Source organism: Mastigoproctus giganteus, chromosome 14 (genome assembly GCF_048544385.1).
Source record: "Mastigoproctus giganteus isolate SK-2022 chromosome 14, ASM4854438v1, whole genome shotgun sequence".
NCBI lineage: Eukaryota > Metazoa > Arthropoda > Arachnida > Uropygi > Thelyphonidae > Mastigoproctus > Mastigoproctus giganteus.
Window position 1 is genome coordinate 15,354,924 of NC_143588.1, and position 24,291 is coordinate 15,379,214.

The 24,291-nt window shown below is 41.0% G+C and overlaps 1 protein-coding gene across 1 annotated transcript in view; it reads right to left on the minus strand.

Annotated features, from left to right (window-relative positions):
- Positions 1-18,560, minus strand: part of LOC150074990 (neuromedin-U receptor 2-like) — a 97,157-nt gene extending 78,597 nt beyond the window's left edge. Inside the window, exon 1 of the mRNA XM_090388859.1 lies at positions 17,929-18,560. Within this exon, the coding sequence (XP_090244985.1) occupies positions 17,929-18,241 (313 nt within the window). The 5' untranslated portion in view covers positions 18,242-18,560. The remainder of the gene's footprint in view (positions 1-17,928) is intronic.
- Positions 18,561-24,291: the final 5,731 nt, after the last annotated feature.

Here is a 24,291-nt window from a genome sequence, read left to right on the forward strand (position 1 = left end):
ATTTCCTGCAGCATTGGTGAATCTGTTATCATCATTGTTAAGAAACGTGATGATATTTTTATGGAGTACTGAAATAATCTGATGGATTGGTTGATCCGGTCACATTCCCTTGCACATTGGAGCATGGAAGAGCCAGAATTGCCAGCCTGCTAGTAGCAGGAATTCCTGAGGCAATTGTTTGATCAAGCGAGGATGGTGGTGGAAGGTAAGTTGGTGCATTGGAAGCAGATGTTATAGTTTGTATTGCCATAGGAGGCAAGACATCAGCCTAGGCAGTTGAGGAGGAGGGAAAGAAAACAGCTGTATGTGGAGGAGCTGGGAGTGGTGAGGAGGCAGCACAGGCAAATGATTCCAGGATGGAGGCTGCTACAGGGATTAAGATGCTGAAATCTAGTTTGGAGGAAATTGACTGGTCAGGATCCCCGGATGACGAATTGTTATGTTCACCAACTGAGGGATGGAGAGGAGCGTAGAGAACAATTCTTATATCTTCTCTTGTTCTTCTTTTTTCTGGGTGAAGTTCTGGTGATTGATTTAAGAGAGGGAAGGTTAGGATCCTTCGTTTCCTCCTCTGGAGAGGAACTAGAATCTTCTCTCGAGCTCAGAGTTGGCACCTTCATTATGTAATGTCCGATTAAAAAAAACAGCAATTTTAGAGACACAGACCAAAAAATGTTTACTGAAAACTTAGTTACAACTGCAGCTGGTATGGGTTCAAACTTCTGCCTCCAGGGGGTGCTGAAGGGACGAATTTGCATGTAGTGTTCTTGGGCGTCAGTAGTTCTGTGGCCTCAGCAAGTCGTCATGTGTATTTATGCACAGTAAAGAAAAAAAATCACTAAAAGCATTGACAGTTCATCGTGCAAAATAAATAATCATGTAGAAAATAAACTAAGCCATTCAGTTTAGCACAATCAGACAAAAATAACGCTCCATTTACAGCGAAATCGAGTTCTAAAATTAGAATAAAAACAATGGCAAGTCTTATATAGTGTCCTACTATGAACGATCAGAGAGAAGCAAGGCAAAGCAGGAAAATTTATCAGTCTTGCACTACTACTGATGGGTGCGGGATTGTGTGCTTACAGCGTAGAAGGTTTAGCAGACCCAGTTTCGGCTTTGCATGCCAGGAAGGGGCGCCAGGTAGCGGATGCCCTGGTGGCGTCTGCTCCCAGGTGGCTAAGTGGCCTGCCAAAAACACGAACATCACACTACGCTTACAGTGACACATTTACACTGCAGGCCTATATGTGAAAGATCCACTCAAATAAACAAGATACAAGGTGGAGATGGCATTAGTCCTGGTGCCCCCGAAGACAAGTTTGCATACGATACGATACCTAAACATCATTGCTGCAACGACCAAGTACACCCTTTCATGGCAACGGTCTTCCCCTCTGGCGGTGCCGTCTTTCAGCAGGATAATGCGCCATGCCACACCACCCGGATTGTTCGAGACTGGTTCGTGGAACGTGAGGAAAAATAAAATAAATCTTTATTTGTCCTACCAAATTTAAAATATAGGTGTACATTGGTAAGTGACAAATTCCCTTCACGGCATAAAATGCCAGGGGATTACCATAAAATGTGAATAAAAGAATGTCTAAAATATACAAGAAAGGTTAAATATATGTACACGAAAAGATGACATTTAATCTTCATTACATTTCTGTCTAGAGTCCTGGCAATTGTAATACAAAAGTTCATCTTAACATCACGTCCACTGATCAACTTGTGTGAGATGTACACTATTCAATTGCGTACACAGTTCTTGACAGAAATCCACACAACTACTAGGCAACAGTAGCCTCAGCGAGCCACACTGCGGTTTGTTTCCTATATTTCAGATCTTCAATGAGCCTTAGTAGGCCAATTCATGGACGGTTGGATGAGTGTTAGGATCTTAATATCATCTGCATAAGTGCATACATCATCTCTACCGTTGCAGAACGGGATCATCATGGCGGTAAAGGGGAGTCCTGATAAAACTCCACCCTGTAGAACTCCTGCATGGAGTTGGCGTTGGAGGATCTGACTATCTGTGCGGTAATAAATGGACCGACAAGTAAGTAGGGCCTGTAGGAACTTCAGCAAATTTCATTTTATTTGGAAGGCGTGTTGGAGCAGATGAAGTAAGGCATGTACATCCAGACTATCGAAAGCTGCTTTTATATCGGCATATATTATTGCAATTTCCTTTCTGGCTTGGAAAGCATTTAGTATCGCTGTGAGGAAGTTAGTTATTGTTGATCTTGCAGTTATTGAATAATGAATTTGTTGAGGCTGCCCAGCCAGTATATGATTCGACAACTTTGGCAATAGAGCTTTCTCCAGTACTTTTAACAGGGTAGATGCAGTAGATATTGGCCTATAGTGATCCACAAGGTTAGGGTTTGTAATTTTCGGCATTGGAATTACAGCGTACTTATTCCAGTTCTCAGGGAAAACTCGGCAAGCAAAGATAGAACTATAAATTGCTTGGAGTGGTTCAATTAGGTAAGGGCTGAGACACTTTACCATGAAGTGGGGGACTCCATCAACTCCAGCTGTGTTAGTTGGCCTGAGAGAGTTAATACTCTGTATTAGTGCTTCTTTAGTGATAAGAACAGACGCCATCTCATTGTCAACTAATTGATCCCACTCAAACTCCCTGACTTGAGACTCATAATATATGCTGGAGAATCTGCTGATGTGGTCCATCCACGCTTCTTTGTCAAGCCCCTGATTTGTGTCACTTTTATGTGTGCAACGAGGTAGCTTTCCCCTGTCAAGTGTGTCTTTCATGTAGCGGTTGATTGCTCTAGATTTTTCCCTATTAAATATTGCTCTGGCCCTCGGATTTTTCCCTATTAAATATTGCTCTGGCCCTCGAGTAGTTAATTCTATTTTGTGTGTCATTAGACAGTTTCCATTTTCTGTGCAGAGTTTGCTTTAGTTTAAACAATGCAGTTAAGCTAGAGTTCCACCAGGTTTTCGATTTTGATGATATCCTTACTACTTTGGAAGCCGCAAATTTTGTAATAGAGTTGATCCAACTGGTTAAGAGAGTTGTTACAAATAAGGCATCACATTTGAGTAGACATTCCCATGAGATACAGCTGGCAGCAAATAAGCATTTATTTGGGTCCAGAAAGGCTGGCGAAGTGACAAACTGGCTCTTAATTTTTTCCTTGACATTGAAGTCCACATACGGTAGCATTATGATCATTGCAATTCGGCTATGATCGGATGGAAAGAACATTTCGGGGGGTACATCAATTATAGATTTACCAGAAGACAGAATTAGGTCAAGTCTATTTTCACCTCTTGTAGGTTGGTCATTGATAAGAGAGATGGAGCATGGCTGTAGTTTATTTAACATGGTATCCAGTAGGTTATTGAGCTGTTGTGGAAGGTTGAAATCTCCACATACTATATGGGTGGCTGACACATGTAATTTGTTGAGAAGCCAGTCTACTACATTATTTATAATTTCAAGAGTAGGGGCAGGTAGAATGTAAACGACTGCTATATCTAAGAGTGCTGAGTGGACTTTTAAAGTGACAAGTGATGCCTCATAAAACTCCGAATCTGAGTAGGCGACCGAGATTATTTGAAGTGCTATGTCACGTACAAACAGGGCTACTCCTCCGCCCCTCGCTACAGATCTGGATTTGAAGTAGGCATTGTTTCAGGTATTGCTCTGGCCTCCAAATTCCTCAGACATAAATGCCATCGAGCATTTGTGGTTTTTGTTGGAACAGCACCTCCGATGTGCAGCGTCTCAACCACAGACCTTATAGGGGTTAAAGGATCTGTTGGTTACGTGTTGGTACCAGATACCACAAGACACATTTAGAAATCTTGTAGCGTCCATGCCTTTCCGGGTACGAGCTGTTTTGGTTGCATATGGAGGACCAACATCATATTAGGTAGGTGGTCAAAATGTTTTGGCTCATCGGTGTACTCTTTATTGTACAATGGTCAGGGGTTAAAAATAAAAGATAGAGCAATAGATTATAATAGGAAATAAACGAAAGTAAAATCGTAAAATACATTTTAAAGAATCAGTTCTAGATTTCTTTAAATGGTGTCTGAGCAGACCAAGAATCGTTTCATGATATTTTTTATCCATCACGAATCTGAGTCATTATGGATAAAAATTGATATCTTAGTGTAGCTCCAGAATTATGTGGAGAATTTGCATTGGTATTGACCTTTCCGTTATTCAGTCTGTTGCTGTGGAAGATCTGTGTAGAGGGTAGGAACGCCATGTACACTGTTTCCAGATGTTTGGATCGGAGATTGCGCGGACAAACATATTTTACTTTTTGTAGGAGCAGCAGAGGCCTAGATTGCTTTAGAAGATTACTGTTTGTGGAGAAATTGTGCTTTTTTGGAATCTGCGGGATCAATCTGATAAAACATTTTGTTGAAGGTACAGACGGAAAGTTAAAACTGGTGCTTCCATTGTGCGTCACCATCGTGTGAAAGATTTATTTGCATTTTATTGCTTCTAAGATGGCGTTTTCGTGCTCCAATGTATGACGTTCGCACCTGGAATTCCCTTCCTCTACAAAATTGTACTTTTAAATAACTTACGTTAAATTGGAATATAATGGTTGCAAGAGCATTGTGGTAAATTAGTGTTTTTGCGAAATAGTGATGTTGTCGAGCCCGATATTTTATGAATGTCGTCTGCGAACCAAAAATACGACGCCTGACTTTGAACAAAACGCTACACCAACATTTCGTACGTAATTTATTTTTTTACAGTGAGGCTCCCCGGTGAAAGATTTCGCACTGCACCTTTATGTGCAATGGAACATTTCGGCAAATAACAAAGCAGAGTAATTCTATTATGCATACGGAGTCGCTTTTTTGCAACCGACCTGAACGGCGCAATGCTCGCAGAATTTAAATTAGGCATCGCTGAAGTTGGGGGTTTCATGTTTATGCAGAGAACACTTTTCATAATTTCTTCTGCATGCATCGGCATATCATTAAAAGTCAAAAAAACCCATGATATAGTGTAAAAGCTGAACGAGAATATTTGAAGGGTTATTTGTTTGTACAAGAAGCCGTAAATACATTTTAACCAGGCAATTTATTAGACGAGGGCTGTTCAATAAATAATTGATCATAATTTTTCGTGAGCAACCGTACTGCTTGCTATTTCAAGATGAGCTGCAGAATTTAAGACCAAACCAAGCTGCTCCTGGCTACGGAGGCGCCTCTTTGAAAAGGACCATCAAAATGTGGATAATTAATAAAGATATTGTGTGAAAAAAAAATTATGATCACTCTTATTGAGCAACCGTCCTATTCTTTTTTTGTGAACTAAGGAAAATAAGACGATGGAAAACAATTTAAATTAACTGTCGCACTAATGTACCCGCTATTTAATGTCTTCCTCTGCATTTCCGGGTCGGACATTAAGGCGTAATCGCGATAATTGAATGTGGACTGATGGGCTCGCCATTAAAGAAATCTGTCAATTGTGCAACTCCTTCGACCTTTAAACACAGTTTATTCAGGAATGCCGTCAGTTCCTCACCCTCGCGACATTATGAATGCTGCCACGACGAAACAAATCGGATGGTGGTGTATCGTACAAAGGGAAGAACGCCCGACTGCCCATTCTCTCGCTCAGATATCGATCGGAAGGACTTGGCGAAGTCTGGAACGATACCGTGGCCAAGAATCCTGTCCCGTAAGAGATGAAAATGGAAGTCGGAGGATTATATAAGGCGGACAAAAGGGTGGGTAACTATTCCGTCCAAGTAAAATAGAGGATGGCGCTTTACCGAAGAGATGGGGAGATTTGGAAGACAGCTCCGTTTATGTATTAATGCATATGTTTATCGCTGACGAGGATTAGATGTCCCTTTCACGGAGAGGAACATTCACTTTCTTAGGAACAACGTCTTTCTTGCGATGTTATTTGCGAGCCGAAAGCCCTCTTTAGAAGAAGTGAGTGCAAGATGAGTACTGTATTTAAATGCTTGGGTCTCCTTTTCATATTCAAAAGCTCACGGAATTTGAGACCTAATATAAATATCCGATGGTGAAAATTCAAGATTAAGAGGATACTTTTATTCAGTTTGTCGTGGAGTTTTAAACTAGAACTCTTAAGCTTCCACTGAACACTTATCAGATGATCAGTTTTACAGAATTCTTCCAGTAAGGATAAACAATGAATACATTTTCTTGAGATTTACGAGCTTTACTAAGTCTAACGTTGTTTTAAAAAGATACTTAAACAATTGTTGGAAATCTACACTGCGTATTAAAAATATTGGTAAGACTTCGTTGTATTATTTAAGATAAGCGACGAGGCACTGAAACACTCGAACTTCATGGAAAAATAACTGTACTCCACCACAGTCAGACACGGTATAGCCAAAATTACCCAAAATTCCTTTCAAACCAACCGAAGCACTCACATAACACTACATACTGACGCCCAACAGTTTCTTTGGCTCTTAATGCACAATTAATGAAGTTTCTTAAGCCTTTTCACTCAGCCGTATGCCTTCCTCTGACTAATTTACTTTTCTTCATGTACTGATAAGATTCGTCTGAGAATGTGTGAACCTGATCTATTCTGACACAAAAATCTGATCACCACACAATTGGGAATCGAGTGCAGGATTGGCGTAACACATGCCCGCTTGTCCAACAACGTAGTAGTTATGCTGACCTTTAGAATATGTCCTGACAGTGATGTTAATTTGAAGCAAAAATTGATTTGAAGAGAATCTGCGAAATTTAATATCCTGTGGGATATTAAAAGGATATCTGGTCCTGTTGCATGTTTATATATTCCGATTTTATTGCGGCAACTATGAAATATCTGCAAATTCCATTCTACATCTAGCTGCCATCAAGTAAACATTGATGTTTTTGATTGGATAAAGAAACTGCTGCGCCGATGCTGTGCCAAAATGCAGAGTTTTACATTCGTATGAAACGGAGCTGATAATAATTTAAGCGGCATCTTCTACATCTTGAGTTTTTCTTCTGCTATGGGCGAGCAGGTTTGAATTTAACACCAGTCTCTATCCTTTTAACTTTTCTGTAGGACCACAGTTTGTAATATCCGCTCTTTAATGCACTCGTGCAACCATCGCCTCCACTAAATTGGACTATTCAGTGGATGCAGGGACGCATATCAATAGTGGTGCAAGGAAGCAGGCTCCATCGGCAAAAAAACTACCCACATCCCCTCTAATAAATTGCATAATTATTCATTAAATTTATTCAAACTACTTACTTCCACAACCCCGGATGGAAATTTGTTCCAACAATCAACAACCCGCTGGCTTTCTGAAACCATCCAACCCCAGTTTAAATTTTGGGCCCCTAACGTCTCAACAAAAGGAAGTATGTCATCGGCATCAAGTTTACTGAATTCTTTTTTTTTTTTTTTTTGATTTGGTAGTTGTTGGCGCATCGGCTTCTGTGGCCATATTGCACCTCCCAAGGTTTTGCAGTACTTTGATCCAAGCCCGAGGCGGGAATCGAACCCGCGACCTTTGGGTTGCCGGGCAGGTACTTTACCCACTCGGCTAGCCCGGTCGGCTTACTGAATTCGTTCAGAGCCTTAAACACATTAATCTGACTCCTTGCAGGTGCCTACTTTCGAGACAATACAATTCGCAAAACTGAAATCTTTCTTGGTCAGAAACCTTTTGTCCTCCTCACTAATCTCATTGCTCTTCTCTGCACCCGTTCCAACGGATCCAAATCCTTCCTATCGGACCTATATGCAGTACTGAAGGTGTGGTTAACGAGATAGTTGTTGTTGTTGTTGTTTGGTTTTGAGGAGCATTAGCAACTAAGGCCATATTGCTCCGGGAATATGCGGTGGTCATTCCCTGACCTTGCCGCATCCTCCGTATTTGGTGGTGACGGGCTCGAACCCAGGTCTAATCAAGAAGCGTGTGTTACGCACTGCTGCTCCTTCCCACCTGGCTACGGAGGCGCCTGGTTAACGAGATAATCACCTCCTTATATCTGCTGACAAAATTCCTTTGTATCATTATCAACCTGTCTCCACTACTCAGAAAACTTCATGTCAGACTGTACAGTTACTTCTAGATCTCTTTGAGTCACACCAACCTAATTGGTGTGTTGTTCTAGGATTACTGCCACACATACACGAGTGCAGTATCCTGCATTTATCAATGTTAAATCTCAATTTCCACTTCTCAGTCCATCTGCATAATTTTTCTAGGTCTTGTTGAAGCAGTAGGCCTCCATTACTGTCATTAACCGCCCTCCCAATTTTTGTATCACATGGAAACTTAGAAAATAAAAGACGAAATCTTTATTACAATAATAATAACAATCGATATATTGCAATATTGGCATTCACGGCCACGACACCAGGGGTTAACAGTGATAATTGAACATTAATACATCAAACGTAAGGAAATACATATGTGAACGCATAAAAGGAAGTACAGTTTAAGGAGTCTTAAGTCATAATACAGTTATATACATCACAATTTACAAAGAAGATATACATTGAGTGATCAATGAATTATGACCACTTCTATGAAAACTGAAGGCGACCACGTGAGGTACGAGAGTGCGCAGTTTGTCTACCTACGTAACGTAGATAAGGTGTCAGTGGTTCAGTAGGTAGTAAAATTCCGAGAGTGATAGGTAAAAGGAAGGATTTATCGGATTTTGATAAAGGACAGACTGTGGAAGCTTGCCGAGCTGGTACCTCGATTTCCCACACGCCTGAACTGGTGGGGTGTTCAAGAGCCGCCGTTGTTAAAGTGTACCAGGACTGGCGTCAAAATGGTCAAACAACGACCCAACGGCAAAACTGCAAAGGTCAGCTAGAGGTTTATGTTAGAGGTGAGCGCCGGGTCCGACGACTTGAACAGCTACAGCAATGGTGAAGAGTTGACTACCCAATACAACATGGGCCAACCCGGAACAAATCTGGCATGATCATGCGTCGCACGCTCGCACATGTGGACTATACCAGCAAACGACCCCTACGGCATCCTCTCCTAACCATGCATGATTGGATTGCTTTGAATGGTCTGGAGGTTAATCCTAGGAAAGTCAGCTCTATTTCCTTTGCAGCTTCAAGGAAAACTAAGGCTTTAGTTAATATTACATCAAGGAGATGCCGATTTCCAGAGTTGACGAAGTTAGGGTTCTGGGAGTTACTTTTACCGCTGCATGTGGGTTTGATAAACATGTTAGAAATATATTAAACCAAGTGAAAAAACAAATTGGCCTCATTAAACGGCAGACGTTCAGATTTCAAGATCCTCGGTTCTCTGTGCTCCTATTCAAAACAACTGTACTTCCTATACTGAAGTTTGCTTCTCCTATATGGAACCCACACTATACATACTTGATACAGCAAATAGAATCGCTCCAGATGAAATTTAAACACTATCTTTCCCAAACGTAACCCCATGTTTTACCACAGAATCTTCTACCGGAATCTCTGTTCCTACTTCAAGTTTCAATCTCTGGCAACTCGGCGAACTGTTGTGCCATATCTTCGCTGGTTCAACCTACCTGCCGGATCTTCCATGCCATATTGACCTTCACGCTCCAGCGGTGGCTACTAGACAGGCTACTATATTCCACATCGGTAACTCTAGATTAGAGATATCCAGGAACTTCTTCTTCAAAAGAACATTGGCACTCATGAACAAGTTTGACTTGGATATGGCTGTGAACAAGAAACAGAACTATTTGGTCGGTCACAGAACTATTTGGAGTAGGTTCACTAGTTGACGGATGAGTTCTGAGCTAAAGATGTCCTCATTAATTCGTGTGATGATGTCTCCTACAGCAACCTGCTCTCCGCTATCGCCAACTACTTGCTGACTGTGTACACCCCGCTATGTTACAATTTTTTCCAAAATGGCGATGGTGTCTTCCAAGATGACAATGCGCCGAGCCATCGGGCACTTGATGTGCAGGAATGGTTTGAGGAACACCGTTCTGACTTCCAGCATATCGATTGGCCTCAGAACTCCCCCGATATCAATCCCATAGAGCACTTGTGGGACACTATGGAAAGGCATATCAGGTGTCTGGATACACCAATCACCTTCGTACCTGCATTGATAGCCGCATTGTACACAGCTTGGTTGGCCATACCTCCTGAACGCTTCCGACTTCTTGTTGAATCAATGCCACGTCGAATAGCTGCTGTACTGAGGGCAAAAGGAAGACCTACGAAGTATTAGGTAGGTGGTCATAATTCAGTGATCACTCAGTGTATACAGTAATATAAAACAGGCAACGATGCTTGCACTGCACAAAACTGGCTAATTCATCATTGCTCACCGAAATACTGAAAAGTTAGTAAGCCATCATATCAGATGGTATTATTGGCTCATTGCATTAAGACGAGCTTCGAGGAGAAGGATCAGGGACAGCGAAGTACAATTCAAGGATACGGCGTCTGTATTCCCTGTCACAAGCAAACTTATTAAGGTCAGCATCCAAAGACTGGGCACATGACAGCAGCTGAAAGAGCAGAAACCTATCGGATAGTTGAAGACGACTAAGACGTATGCACAGAGCTGGAGTCGCTCTGAGGGAACTCTAAGGGACTCTCCAAGCGCACAAGTTCCAGAATGATGGTGCCGAAATCTTGCCAACGATCATTTTTAAAAGTCGTGGTAAGGTGTTTTACCCTAATCAGCGTGGGGGGCCTGTGAATTTGTATCAAACTGGCCATTTCCGTTGTCCTTAGCTGTGGAGTAAGTTTGTGTGTTTATGGCCCATTTTAAGAGCCAAAACTCAGCGGAAAAAAGTGGCCTGATTGTGCTAGGGGCAGCGGATGACGGTACCTCTGCTGCATATAAAAGTGGAGAGTATACTGTGGTTTTTATATATTTTCTAGTAGTTGTGACTTCATTAATATAATGTTGATTCTGTTTGGCAATCCATCGTAGTTGAGCTACCAGGGTGAGCAGCTTGTCTATGTGGTTACAGAAGGAGCCTAGGATCAAAAACAACCACCCCGAGATCAGTATGCTTATTGACGATGGGACAGAACAGTTACACAGCGTTGACTAAATAAGAAGGCGTTTTCTTTAAATATAAATTCAGACTTTTCTGAGTTTATTTTTAATCCGAACTGGTTGAGGTAGGTTGAAATCCACGAGTGTATTATTAATTGATGCTGTTATCACAAAGATCATCGTGTGGAGAAATCGGTGTGAGGCACTTGATAAACTTGATATAAGCTTGATAAACTTGATATTCTTCATAAATGTAGTTAATAAATATTGAAAACACTTTGGGGACCCAGCACTGAACACTTAGGTACTACGCTAATAAATGTCCAAAAAGAGTAGTGTCCATTAATAACTACTCTGTCTTCTACCGCTCAACCATCCCTTGATCAAGGGATGGTTAAGCTGTAGAAGAAATTATTAGAGAAGACAATTTCTTGTCTTTCCCCTCAAAAAAGGAAAAAAAGATCTTTCATATTGGAGAGTTGCACATCTCCAATTCTGTTGGAACCTCCTTTAAATCCAAGGTGCATAAAGTTTGACCAAAAGTTTGCTTACCTCTCTTGTTTTTTTTTTTTTTTTTTTTTTTTCGTTTAACTGGATAGATCCCATCAGCCCTAGGTGCCTTATTTAATTTTCTTCTCAATTATAAGAAAATCATTTAGATCCCAGTTAGTTTCAGGCCAAATATTTATCCTTCTAGCAATAACCTAAGTAAATAATTCTTTGTTGTTTTTCATTTTCAGAGACTTCTTAGCTTGCCTAATCCTCTTAGTGCTTAATTTAAGACTAGTTTGTACTTACTCTAGGTTTCCCTGTCTCCTGATAATTTATAATCTTCTTATGCATTTTTTCACTGCCGCTAATCTCATCAGTTCATTTGACGTCCATTTGAGTGTTGAACATTATCTCTTAGTTGCCATTTAGTAGCTTCACAATTACTTCCCTATACGTTTCCCAATTAGAATTTCCAGTTGGTAACACCATCAGCTAGTCCGACTGAAAATAATTTCAAAACTAAGGAGAATTTTTTCATCTTGAAGAAAACAAAATCCTTAAATCGTATACAGTATATACATTTTGATCAGGTTTATCTAGATTCTTAATGCATCAAGGATCGCTGCTTGTAACCAGCTTCCTCTCTAACATGCTGCTGTAGAAACAGTCATCCAAAAAAGCCACAGAAGTCTTTCTAGTGTGTTAATAATCAACCCATAAGTTCCAGTCAATATCTGGAAAGTTTAAATGCCCCATTACAAGACATTCTCATTTACTGGCCCACTATTTCCCCGTATGGTTGTTCACCATACTCATCAGGTCATTAACACACTCTCATTTTTGTCTTTACAGTACTTAATATCAAACTGAGTCCACACTGACCATCCACGTCTACTTGGTGCACTGCCTTATATTCCATGTGTTTCTAAACCAAGAGCATAGCACCACTATTTTCTGTCTATCGTTTCTGTTGGCATTGTACTCCCCATATTCAGATACCAGATTCTATGCGTCTGAGTGCACCATGTTTCTGATGTCCGCATTTGATGAGAACAAATATTTCAGATCCATCAAATTTAGTAGTAAAGCGTCAATTACTAATAATTGACGCTTTGCAGCATCATTATATTTTGTCCCTGATCCAACTGCCTATCCATTTTTCATAATATATTAATCCTGTGTGATCAGACCTTTTTGCCTTTGGGAATATGCTGTTTTGTCATACGTACGAGTGTAGCTCTATCGTTGAGCCGGACAGCTGAGTATAAGATGCTGCCCTCGTTTTAATCCCTCCGAAGACATCAACCGTGTTCTTCAAGCTCACATATTCGCCCATCAGAATGCTGGATTTAATCTCCTCATACTCTTCGCAATGAAAAAATACAAATGCATCCCCTTTGGCTGTATCATGCCTCACTACAGATGGATTTGCAAACATGCAATATGGAATATGGAATGCATTGTTATAAGATCCTGATTCATAGAAGAATTGTCCTGGTTAGTTACTGAGCCAGAGCATCCCACTACAGGTTCAAGGAGGCAAGGTAAAACATGGAAGATACCATGCTCACCTTTGGGCTTACCCCCCCCCTGGATACCCCACCAACCAGGGATAATCAGGTCCTTGACAGCGTCTTTCACAATTTCGAGAAAATTCAAATAATTCCAAGTTCAAGTAGGGGCCACATCCCAATTGCTTTTGAATCCGCACAGGCACTTGCAACCTCAGTCTCAGTGAGCAAATCCGCGAACCCGGTGCGCATTGTAACTATGTTCTCAACTGACCTGATCAAGCCAAATGTTATCCTCATTGAACTTAAAGCATTCAAGTGGAACAACCTCTACTCCAAACCTGTGGACGAAGCAATAAATGCTCTTTCTAACGAATTTAAACACATAGCTCTCATTGGTGCGTCGAGGGCATGTAAAATCTCGTCAAAAACCAAGCGGTGGTTCTGCCCTGAGGCAAAGCATACTTTCAATCTAAAACAAAAAGCCCACAGAACTTGGAAAAGGTCTGAATCCCTGCAAGACCACATCAATTACAGCAAACAAAGAGCGAATTTCCTGCGCGTAAGGAAGAGGACCCATCTTCAGTATATTCAGTATATTTAAAGAAGGCTCAGACATTCTAAACGCATCTCTACTACACGTGGACGTCAGATGGTAATGGATGAAGAAACCTTCAAATATCAGATACAGCCAGGACCTCACTTACATATTTTACGATCTTGCGAGATATGATAATGAAAGCAATTAACAGCCTACCCAACAAACCTACAGTTGGTCCCGACGGATTTCCGCTCTTTATTCTCAAGATTTGGAGTGTCTATGTGATCGACCTTTTGCATAACATATTCAACCGCATTCTACAGTCTGGTTTCACACCGACAATGTGGAATATCTATCACTCCCTACCAGTACCGAAAACTAACAAACCGAATGTCCTGAAAGACTACAGAGCAATCTTGATATCCTGCGGGATGCTAAAAGTCTTTGAAAAAACAATTCAGCCCATCTTAGTCGAAGACTGTTTCAGCGGACGACCACAGCATCTCTATACTGTTATTCCTGGAAGGTCCACACTGTCTAATCTCTTAATGACCAGCTGGATAATCCAAAATCCAAAAAGCCCTAAATTTGTAACGAGCTAAATTTTCACCAGCTCTCTTGCACAAGAGAGCTGGTGAAAATTTTTAAATGTTACTTCAGAATCGAAGCAAACCTACTTGTTATTCTAAACCAACTTCTTAACAACAAGAAAATTATTATCAAATATAACCTTACATTGGAGAGTACCGTCACGACCTCTGTCGGCATCTCACAAGGGGGAGTTCTTTCCCCATGGTTGTTTGCCACTGCTTTGGAGCCCTTCCTTGCGAAGCACCCAAACTTCCTCTCATATGCTGACGATCTCAAGATGCTCGTCACATTAGATGATCCAGCAAAAGTAGATGCAGTCGCCTTTAAAACACAGAACGTCCTGGTTGAACTCGAGGATTATCTACGATGTCTCGGACTAAAGTTGAACCCTCAGAAACCAACTCAAAAAGGAAGACAAAGAATGAAATTATCCTCAAAATCAACGGGACTATTAAAAGTCCGTTTAAAAGGTAAACTCTCACACCGATTTGGGGTTGAAGTGGGATGACAGACTAACCTTCAAAGACCACCTCAAAATGGCCAGGCAGAAAACGCTTGCTGCTCTATGGGTAATCCGACAGGAGCTGGTCGGTCTTGGGCTTCGAGAGTTCATCTTGGATTACGTCCAAAGAAATTTGATCCCAGTACCGCTCTGTGCTTTGGTCAGGGGCCTCTCCTGCTCAACTCAAGAGATTCCTTGGGACAGAGTATTGGCTTCTGAGATGGTTAAACAAGGTGATGGGCCACCCTTTTACCATCTCTCGGAGCCTGCTGTATGCAAACCTCGCCCTGAAACCATGGGAACCATATAATTCCCTGGGAATCGATGCCTCAGCTTTCTGCAGCTCCAAGCGCTACAGAAGGACACCCTGAAAGAACTGTAAAAAGTAGAACTATTGACTGTACCACCTTGTACACCCCCTCTAGCAGAACCAGGCTATTCCTGGGAACCCACTGATGTGGAAATAAAAAGATGTTAATAATAATAATAATGTTACTTTGAAGTCTTTGGTTTGGGCTGTAGTCTAAGGTGTGATTTTAACTTATATTTAAATTAAAAATACGTACTAAACCAAGAGAAACGTTGGTATAATAATAATAATACTTCTAATATTAATTATACTGTGTGATAAGAAGGAGAAACTCTCACCCTGTCTAGTTCTTAGCGCTGTAACTTTTTCTCCAATATTTTTCCACCGAAGAGACTGAAATGAAGACAGCACATCCAGATGTGCTACGCTACTCTTGGATGGGATGGTTACTTGCAGACAATTTCATTCTGCGTTGTCTTTAAGAGTAAATTCAAAGAACAGGACACGAAAATACACTGCAAGATGCAATTGGCGAATGTAAACCGTGTTTACTCGGTAAAACTCACGAAAACATTAGTCGCATAATTATTGTTTAAGTAAACATTCTGTCTGGCTTTCCTCATGAGACCACAAACCACCAGCACTTGTTCAACTTTGTCTGAAGACACAGAAAGGATCAGCAAGCAGCCTACGTGAGGCGGTGGCTGTAAACGAGATTTATTTAACGTTTAGCGAGGCTAAATCTCATTTATGGTGGCTGACTCTGCACGTTACACTTGTAAGTGGGCTGAACATAGTCTACTTTGACATTTCGGTACTGAATGAAAGTATGTCCGCCTTGTTGTTCGATAATATTCACGAGAACATCGATTACATAATTTCGTTAATTAAGACAATAAGCGATTAATGCCATCTGAAACTGGCAATGCCATAATAACCCTTTACGACAAAAGAAAAAATTCGCAGACGCGTCTAAATAGCAAAGTAGGGGAGTGTGGGAACGCTCTTCGACAGAAGGTGACATCATCCTCAATCAGGACTCCGTCTCCAACAGCTGACAGCTCACCTGGGGGCCTAAAGAATACGAGAAGGTAGTCTGTGAGAGCGAACATGTCTCTTTATCTCTTGTGTGCTCTTCTTCGGGTTACTTGCCAGTTCCTCTGACGTTCTGCCAAACACACTCTCCTGTAAAGAGCAAAGTAAATATCACCACGTCTCTCTCTCTGGGATTCTCTGAAATCGACAATCGCTAAATTATTTCCTAACTGTGTCGACAGTACTGGCCCTCAAGAGAGGAAACTTACGGGTTGTTGAACATCTTAAATCATCCTGGTGGCCTTGAACAATCTTGTATTGCCCAGATATATATGTACACCTTGATTCTGTTCTTCGGAAAACCGGGTCTTATCTCATTTGTTTTCGGTGGTTGATTTTTAAGAAATCGACCGCCGAAATGTCAATATTATGAACCTTGGTATGTTTAACAGTCATGTTCTTTTCTCGGAAGCCTAAGAAAGAGCACGCTTTGGTGGTGCTTGTGCAGAATGACACAGCTCCTTTCCGAAGATGTCGATACGATGTTTGTCTGGCCATGAAAATTTGTTCCTTGCACTGGTGCTTGTTATCCGCATCGATGCTTTATTTTGTTATGCCATTTTCAGCCACGTGGTGATCCTGAAGGTTCTTTTGATGATGGCGAAATGTCCATCCCTGTACCATTTTCAGCAGAGGCTATATATCTATGCTTCTTTTAATAAGATAATATTCTGCTAACGGCTGGAGGTTGAGATCTTCCCATTTCAGCGTCTACATATCGCAAATTTAAAGATGTCCAATTGATTATGAAATTTCGCCCCACCCCTCATCAAATCAGCATATGAAGAAAGGATGGCTACCTAAACAGAAGCAGTTATTAACTGCAGAAAATATTAAAGGTCGTGTATCATGTGCTGAAATAGGCGATCAAATCTCCTGAAGGCTTTTGGTAGTTCGATTGAGTCGTGTTTCCAAAGATTTTCTCCACTCATCGAAGGACGGGTATGAAGAAAATGGGGAAAGCATTAAAACTGCTCACTAACTTTTAAATACGGTGGCTATAAGATAAATAATGAACATTGATTTACTGGTTTGTTTACTTTTTTTTTAGAAAACATCGGTTATTGTTCATTTTAATTAAAAATTCGTCGGTCTTTTAACCAGATACACAACTAATGGACACTTCCGAGTGATAATTTTGATAAGTATTTCTGAAAATATCTCAGGAAGTCACTTCCACGAGATAAACTTCGTAAAATAATGATCCCCTGGGAAGAGCACGATGCGATTTACTCTCGTTAGATAAAGACCGTAAAAATAATGGATACTGGAACGATTCCATTTATTCTTGTTGCTAGAGTGATTCATTTCGAAGTAACCCATTTGTTATTATAGTTCAGTGTATATCTCTTTTTATTTAATAATCTTCTCAGTGGAGTTTTCAACGAAAATTGATTTTTCTTCTCACGCAACGTTACCTTGCATCGCAGTGGGAAGAGCGAATGTGTTTTTGGGGGGCCAGAAGCTACTCCCAAACAGTGAAATGTTTTTCCTGAATGAAATGAGGCATCGGTATGAGCGACATTATATTTTATTACTTAAATAATTCCACGAATTATTCGCGAATTTCTTTACGATAATTTTAAAATGAACAGATTAAAAATATACCCCAAAGATTATTAATAAGAAACTAATTAATAACGTCTTATTTTTCCGTAGTGTTCTAGAAAGTTGTTTATCTTACAAAAGCCAAGTGGGAAGAGGTACAGTAAGTATTCTGGAAAGAAAGAAAAAGAAATGTCATTGGCTTCCTCTGCAAGGTCACTTGGAACACTCTCTTTACTAGTGATCGTGAAAAATGGGCTTTGATTAGTTACGATACCTTAATTTTTAAGATCAAAACAACAGCAGAATATTTAGTTAAAGAAATGGTTGAAAATTCAACTTACCGCAAAGAAGGGTCAGCATGTCAGCTATGGCCAGGTTGAAAAGATAGCAGTTGGTGGCTGTTTGCATGTACTGGTTCCTCGCTATAACAAGACACGTGCAGATATTGCCCACTAATCCGGTGAGGAAGATAATCCCATACACTACTGTCAGTGGGATTAGCCAATTTAATGGTAATCTTTTCGGTCCCAGAGACGTCGTGATGTAATCTTCGAGATCCTTGGCGGTTAGAGCAACGGGACTGTCTGTGGTATTGGAGAACGTGGAGAGAGTTGTATTCCACACAAGCGAACTAAACGTTGATTTTCCCTCCATGTTCACTTTGACCAGTGAGTCGTCGTATCGGCGAGCGAAGGTTGAGCCCTACGGTGGATCTTTTTCCACCAAAGAACGGAAGAGAACTTAAAAGTATCACTACTTCTCTAACAGCAAAGTGAAGAGACTTTTTTCTTAAACGGGGCCAACATTACGTCCTGAACACGATCTCTTTGAAGTTACTGTGAACAAACACGGTGAACATGAAATGCACGGCGCATGCCCATTTAAGTCGAGTTCTTCTCCGTATTACGGACAATATGGGAAGACACATTTCTACCAAACCACAGTTGCAAAAAAAAAAAAGAAAAAGTCGGCCGAAGTATTCGCAATCACATCTGCGTTCGTACTTCGCTAGCGCTTGCACGATCCTTCCGGTTCCTTCTGCTCGGAGCAACTGCCGTCAGGGCAGAAGTATCGTAAGTGACGTGCACGGACCGGTCATGAATGGAGTGCAGAGCTTGCCTGATTGGTGGACGGGGTGGGGTATAACGGGAGGAGACGTGGCACGGCGCCCAGAGACAGGGTGTCAGCAGTCGGCAGTGCGGATCGAACGCGAGGAAGCGCATCCGTACGCCGAGAATGTTCGGATTATAAGGGCCGTCGCGTGGCGGAGGGGTTGTCAGTTAAATGACCGTCGGCGTAAATTTTTATCGCTACGAGGCAGGAAATTTATTGACATCTGGGGTGGCCCAAAGATCGCGTGCAACTTTCTCCTTCGACGGAAACGATTGCAGAGTCGTCCCCTTCGTGTAATGGCGGAGATCGATGGAAGAAAATTGCATTCATTCATGTGTGCGTCTATTTATATATATTCTCCGCTCGTACTTTTCTTGCTGCGTTTCATTGACCTAAATTTGGACTGTTCGCAAACTATATTTGGAAACGCTCGTGGTTTTATTATATAGCTCCTGCAGCAGTTGACACACGTTCCTCGCTTTCTTTCTTTCATACAAAAGGTTTGCGTTTTAAACTGCTTAAAATACTCGTACAAACTTCCCTGTGACCACTCTGCTTTGTATAATTGGTGAGACTGAATCCCACCATACTGCACTGCACAATATATGAGATCGCACCACGATGTTACATCAATTCTTTACTTATCCGGCCTGTGGAGTCTTAGGAAGTCTCTGGTCCCTTTGACATTAAACAGTGAGCACTACTGGTATAGCAGATAAGCTACAGTACAGGTGATACCAAATTATTGTAAGAAACTGTATATTTCTTATTTTTCTATAAATTGAAGGATGGTTGCAGGACATCTGTCCTGCAACCATCCTTCAATTTCTACTTATGCCTCTTCGTGTGTGCAGTCAGAGCAAGAGGAAGAATGCCATCAGAATTTAGTTGCTCAATCCATTCAAAGCCTTATAAAACTCAATCAGATCTCACAGTGCCTAGTCTCTGCAGACTGCAATTTTCAAAACTAAGACTTTCTTGGTAAGACCACTCTTTCGTTCCGTTCACCAATTTCTTTGCCCTTCTCTGCACCCGTTCCAGTTGATCGACATCCTTCTAAAAGTGGAGGCCTCCAGACCTATATGCAGTACTGAAGATGCGGTCAACCATCCCTTTATCCATAGCAGCGATTTGCCCTTAATGCCATACTACTCCAATTTGTACAGCAGTCTTCCATGCGCAACAGTGTCAAAAGCTTTCCTGAAATCCAAGTATATGATATAAAAATTATTTTTTGCGTCAGTTCCTCTGTAACCACATCATAGTAACCAATAAAATTGGTCAGACAAGACTGCCCCTTAACAAACCCATGCTGTGTCCGAATTATTACTGCAGTCTTGTCTAGATGATCCTGCAATGCTTCTTTAACCAGTGACTCTATTATTTTTTCCGGAACAGGTCTGTAATTACTCGTGTCACCCTTTGAATCCCCTTTGTGAATTGGGGATACATTCGCACATCTGCAGTAGGGGCCTCCCGTGAATCAAAAGATGCTTTCATAATTACCGCTAAGGGTTTGCTTATCTACTTTGCTGCCTCCCTTAATATAACTGGATAAATCGCATCCACCCCAAGGTGCCTTTTTCTGTTTAGCTTCAAAAATTTATTTTCCACTTTTCTCTCAGTTATCACAAAATCATTTGGTTCCCTCTTAGAGTTTGATAAATGTGTCTTCCATCTCTTTCCCTAAAGAACTCCTCACGCGTGAATGTACTGCAATATACCTATCCAGATTTTCAGCAACCTGAGCAGTATCATCAACAGTAAAACCATCGACATCAAGTGGCCCAATGTGATTCAACCCCGTCCTTCTACCGTTAATATAAATAAAGAAGTATTTGCTCTTTTTCTTAGCATTCTTTGCCACAGACCTCGTAATCTGCCTTCGCTTGCCGAACTTCCTTTATGACTTGATTACAGACTAGTTCATATAGATCGTGTACGATGGTTCGTGCTGAAAATCAGACCAAACTTCGTCTTATCGTTTAAAAACTTCTGTTGACTCAATCGTGGCTTTCCTTAATAAAGAATGTTCCATATTTTTTTATCATGCGTAGATTTGCACTTTTGGAAAGGTCTGACTGACACTAATGAAATTAACCAGATTTTAACCGGCATCCTAAGTTATGAGGGTTCAATGGAGCCCTCGTGCAGCTGAATATTGATTCTCCAATATTTAACAGGTTTTTCATTTTTGTTTTGGATGACTGACTGGGGAATACTGCAGGATCAATTCGCCCCTCCCACTGCGAAACAACCCTGCAGCTTATCTTCTGCGAAGTAGAGGAAACCAAAGTCACATCAAATAGCTTCTTCTCGTTGGTTCAGATTGGCCGTCAAGCAGTGATGAAATAGTCTCCAAAGTGCTGATGAACTGGAGGTTTCCGCTTTGGATCATGTCAGGTAGGGTTTTTCGGGATTCAGGATTTCATTCATTATGAGTTTGGTAAGCTAGTCTCTGATTTGATTGAAGAAAAAAGTGACGGCTATGGCGGAGAGATTTCTCTCTCTATTCAAGAATTTCTGGCCCAAAAACATTCTTGTAATACCACCACTCTCCTTATTCACGAGATCTTTCCCCGTATGATTTTTTCCTTTCGGAGTCGAAGGCTTGCTGAGATGCTCTCAGAAGAGGCAGTAACTCAGGGACACTTGCATCTCATTGAGGGAAAACCAATTTTTGGGTCAATAAAAATGTTGTAACGGTCCTAATTTATTTTGGAAAAATATAATCTTTAGAACTTTTTGGTCAGTCCTCGTTTATCATCACTGCATTCTCGGTACTTCAAAGCCTTTAAGAGAACTCTGGGTGGAAAGAGGGTTTTGTGTAAAACTCACAATAAAGGGAATCAAGGGAGCTTTTTCCATAAGTATCGCTATCTTAATTGACGATGCCAATAAACTGGAGTCTTATTTAAATAAGTTTATTAAGCACAATAGGGTTCATTTTGGATCGACGAATCACATCAATTTACCAGTAACTAATTAAGTACACTAACAGTAAGGAAAGAAACGTTTCGGAAGAATTTTTGAAATACTGCCAGGGAAGAGACTTTTAAGAAGTTTCCCAATCTTCTACGGGATCCGCCAGTATAGGGAAACGAGCGGATAATTGATTCTGCGGTAAACGTTGTAGCACCACCCAACCGAACAAAGCTGTGATTATATCATCCTGTGCAGTAAGTAGTTTGAAGTTCTGCAATCATTGAATGGATTGCATTCCAACGGCGGCAAGAAAACAACAGTGCCCTTTCCAACAGAAGTATTTGGTTTAAGATCCATCTGCTTATTCGGCGCAGTGTAAAGCAATAATCCTCTTGTGTCAAAGCTGGCTCGGGAATTTAGTCACAAGACAGCTTCAAAGTGGAAAGGGATTTATCACACTTTCTTGGCAAAGTGCACAAAGAATAGCTGGAAATTTTAATCAATACCTCTTTGAAAGTTATATAAAATAAGTGGCTTAGTTGGGGCTTAGCTTCCAAATAGCAAGGACGTAAAGTGCGTTTCCTCCAGATGGCTTTGTGTGTTTTACTTAAAAGTTTAATTTGTTCAGCTGCTCGAAATGCGATTTAAGCCACTATGAGCAGCGCATTGCTACCTTCTGGGGTGGTCTGCAGGATATATTATGCGCTGGTAGAAAACCCTATTAAAAAACGTTTCTCCCATCCGAATGAGAAAACGTTTTTCAGAAAGTGTTCTGTTTGAGAAAAAAGTTGCATAACAGGAAATACACGAAAGGGAAGGTTGCTCCAGTGAAAAGAAGGAATAAATGAGGAAGAGATCAAGCTGGTATAGTGGGTTTGAAGTTGAACTGTGAATAGATGCTGATAAGAGAGGTGGAATTGTAGGTGTTGCCATTGCAGAAGAACAGTACCCATGAACGTTATCTTTAGAAAAGGCATGCAGCAGATTAATTAACCTCTTTCCAATAGATTTAAGGAGTATTAATCCAGACTTGAAAACAATTTCCAATAAATTATGTTCGGTATGGTAGAGGGCAGATCTACCGAGATCTTGATTGAATTAAAGTAATATTATTTCATCTTTTTATTTCAGGCAAAGGTTTGTTACCCCTAGTACACAGCCGACCGGCTAGAAGGGTGTACAAAAAGGCATAATAACAATTATTCACAATAATATTCAAGAATTATTTACAATATTTTATAAAAATCGTGGTTAGACATTAATTTAACGTTACTTGATTTCGATAAGATTTCATTATTGGGAACACAGTAAACTGAGGAAAAATTCTTTAGGCAGGAGAGGTTGTTTATCACAGACCATAATGGTAGGTGGCAAGTACCAGAACTGAGTCAGGCACGTGGGTTAAAGATGAGGCCTTGAAGACTTGGGGCGTCAATCACTCCGGTACGCATTTGAGAAATTACGAGGAGGTTGTTCGATGCTATGCGAAGTCGCCAGAGAGTGATGTTTAGGTTTGTATATAATACTGCTTTGGAGATGGTGAATGGGTTTCCTATTACCCTATTCATCCATATCCAGTACTCGATTGCATAAATTTTCTTATTCGGTAAAGCAGAAGACCGAAATGGAGATGCTCCTGTCGGACTGCCCACATTGCAGAGTACGTTTTCTTTTTCATTATGGAGAAATGACTCTGAAAGCTGAGACCCTCATTCCATGTTAAACCAAGGTCGGTGTGATGGAGAGGTGGTTTATTTTTAACTAAATTCAATCTGCTGTATGTTATTTATTTATCCTATCATGTATTTATTACACTTCCGGCGAGATGATATCTCCGCCGCTTGTTAACCCCTGGCTTAGTACCGTGAAGGGTTTGTAAAGGTAGGGTACCTGTGTGTACCTAGGAATCTTACAATAAAGATCATATATATAAGATACAGGTTTAAGATACAGATACCTCTGTATCTGCGAACCGTTATGATATGCTTTGATGTCATTCTCGTTTTGGTAAAGGCGAGTTGAGCTGATCTGGATATATTAAACTCGCCTATAATTAACGTAAGAAGATTGGGGGTTAGGTTGGCTGCCGTCCATGCCAGGAGTTCACCCCTTAAATCTTCTGTATGATCTGGGGGTAGATACACAAGATAGATTTGGAGTTGTAGGGGCATTCTTTCTGAATGTGGCACACAGGGCTTCAAAAAGCCGATTTGCTTACCGTGTCTCCATTGTTTGTAACGACGAGTATAGTAAGGCAACACCTCCACCACGTCTGTTATTTCTGGAGTTATAGAGGCTGAAGTATGGACTCCTGTGTGATAACCAGGGTTCACTTAAGCGGATGAGAACTGATATTTGGATAGTAACGTGATGGCTAGTGTAGTAGGTGTAGTTTATTGTTGATGCTGCATATATTTTGTAAAAGGATTGAAGCGGAGTTGTTTGGACAGGTTGGCAAGGAGCAGCCACTGGTTGTTAATCTTTTCCTTGAGGTTGTCACATACATTCTCTCAGATATGCCAGACAAGCTGTACTTGCTACCTGGGAGTCTAAAACGCTGATGGAACTTATATTTGGGTGACACTCAAGTCAAGTGGACCCAATTTCGGCGAAGTCCGGACGGTGTGACAGCCAAATCCTCTGCTTGCACCTTCACGATGGTGGGT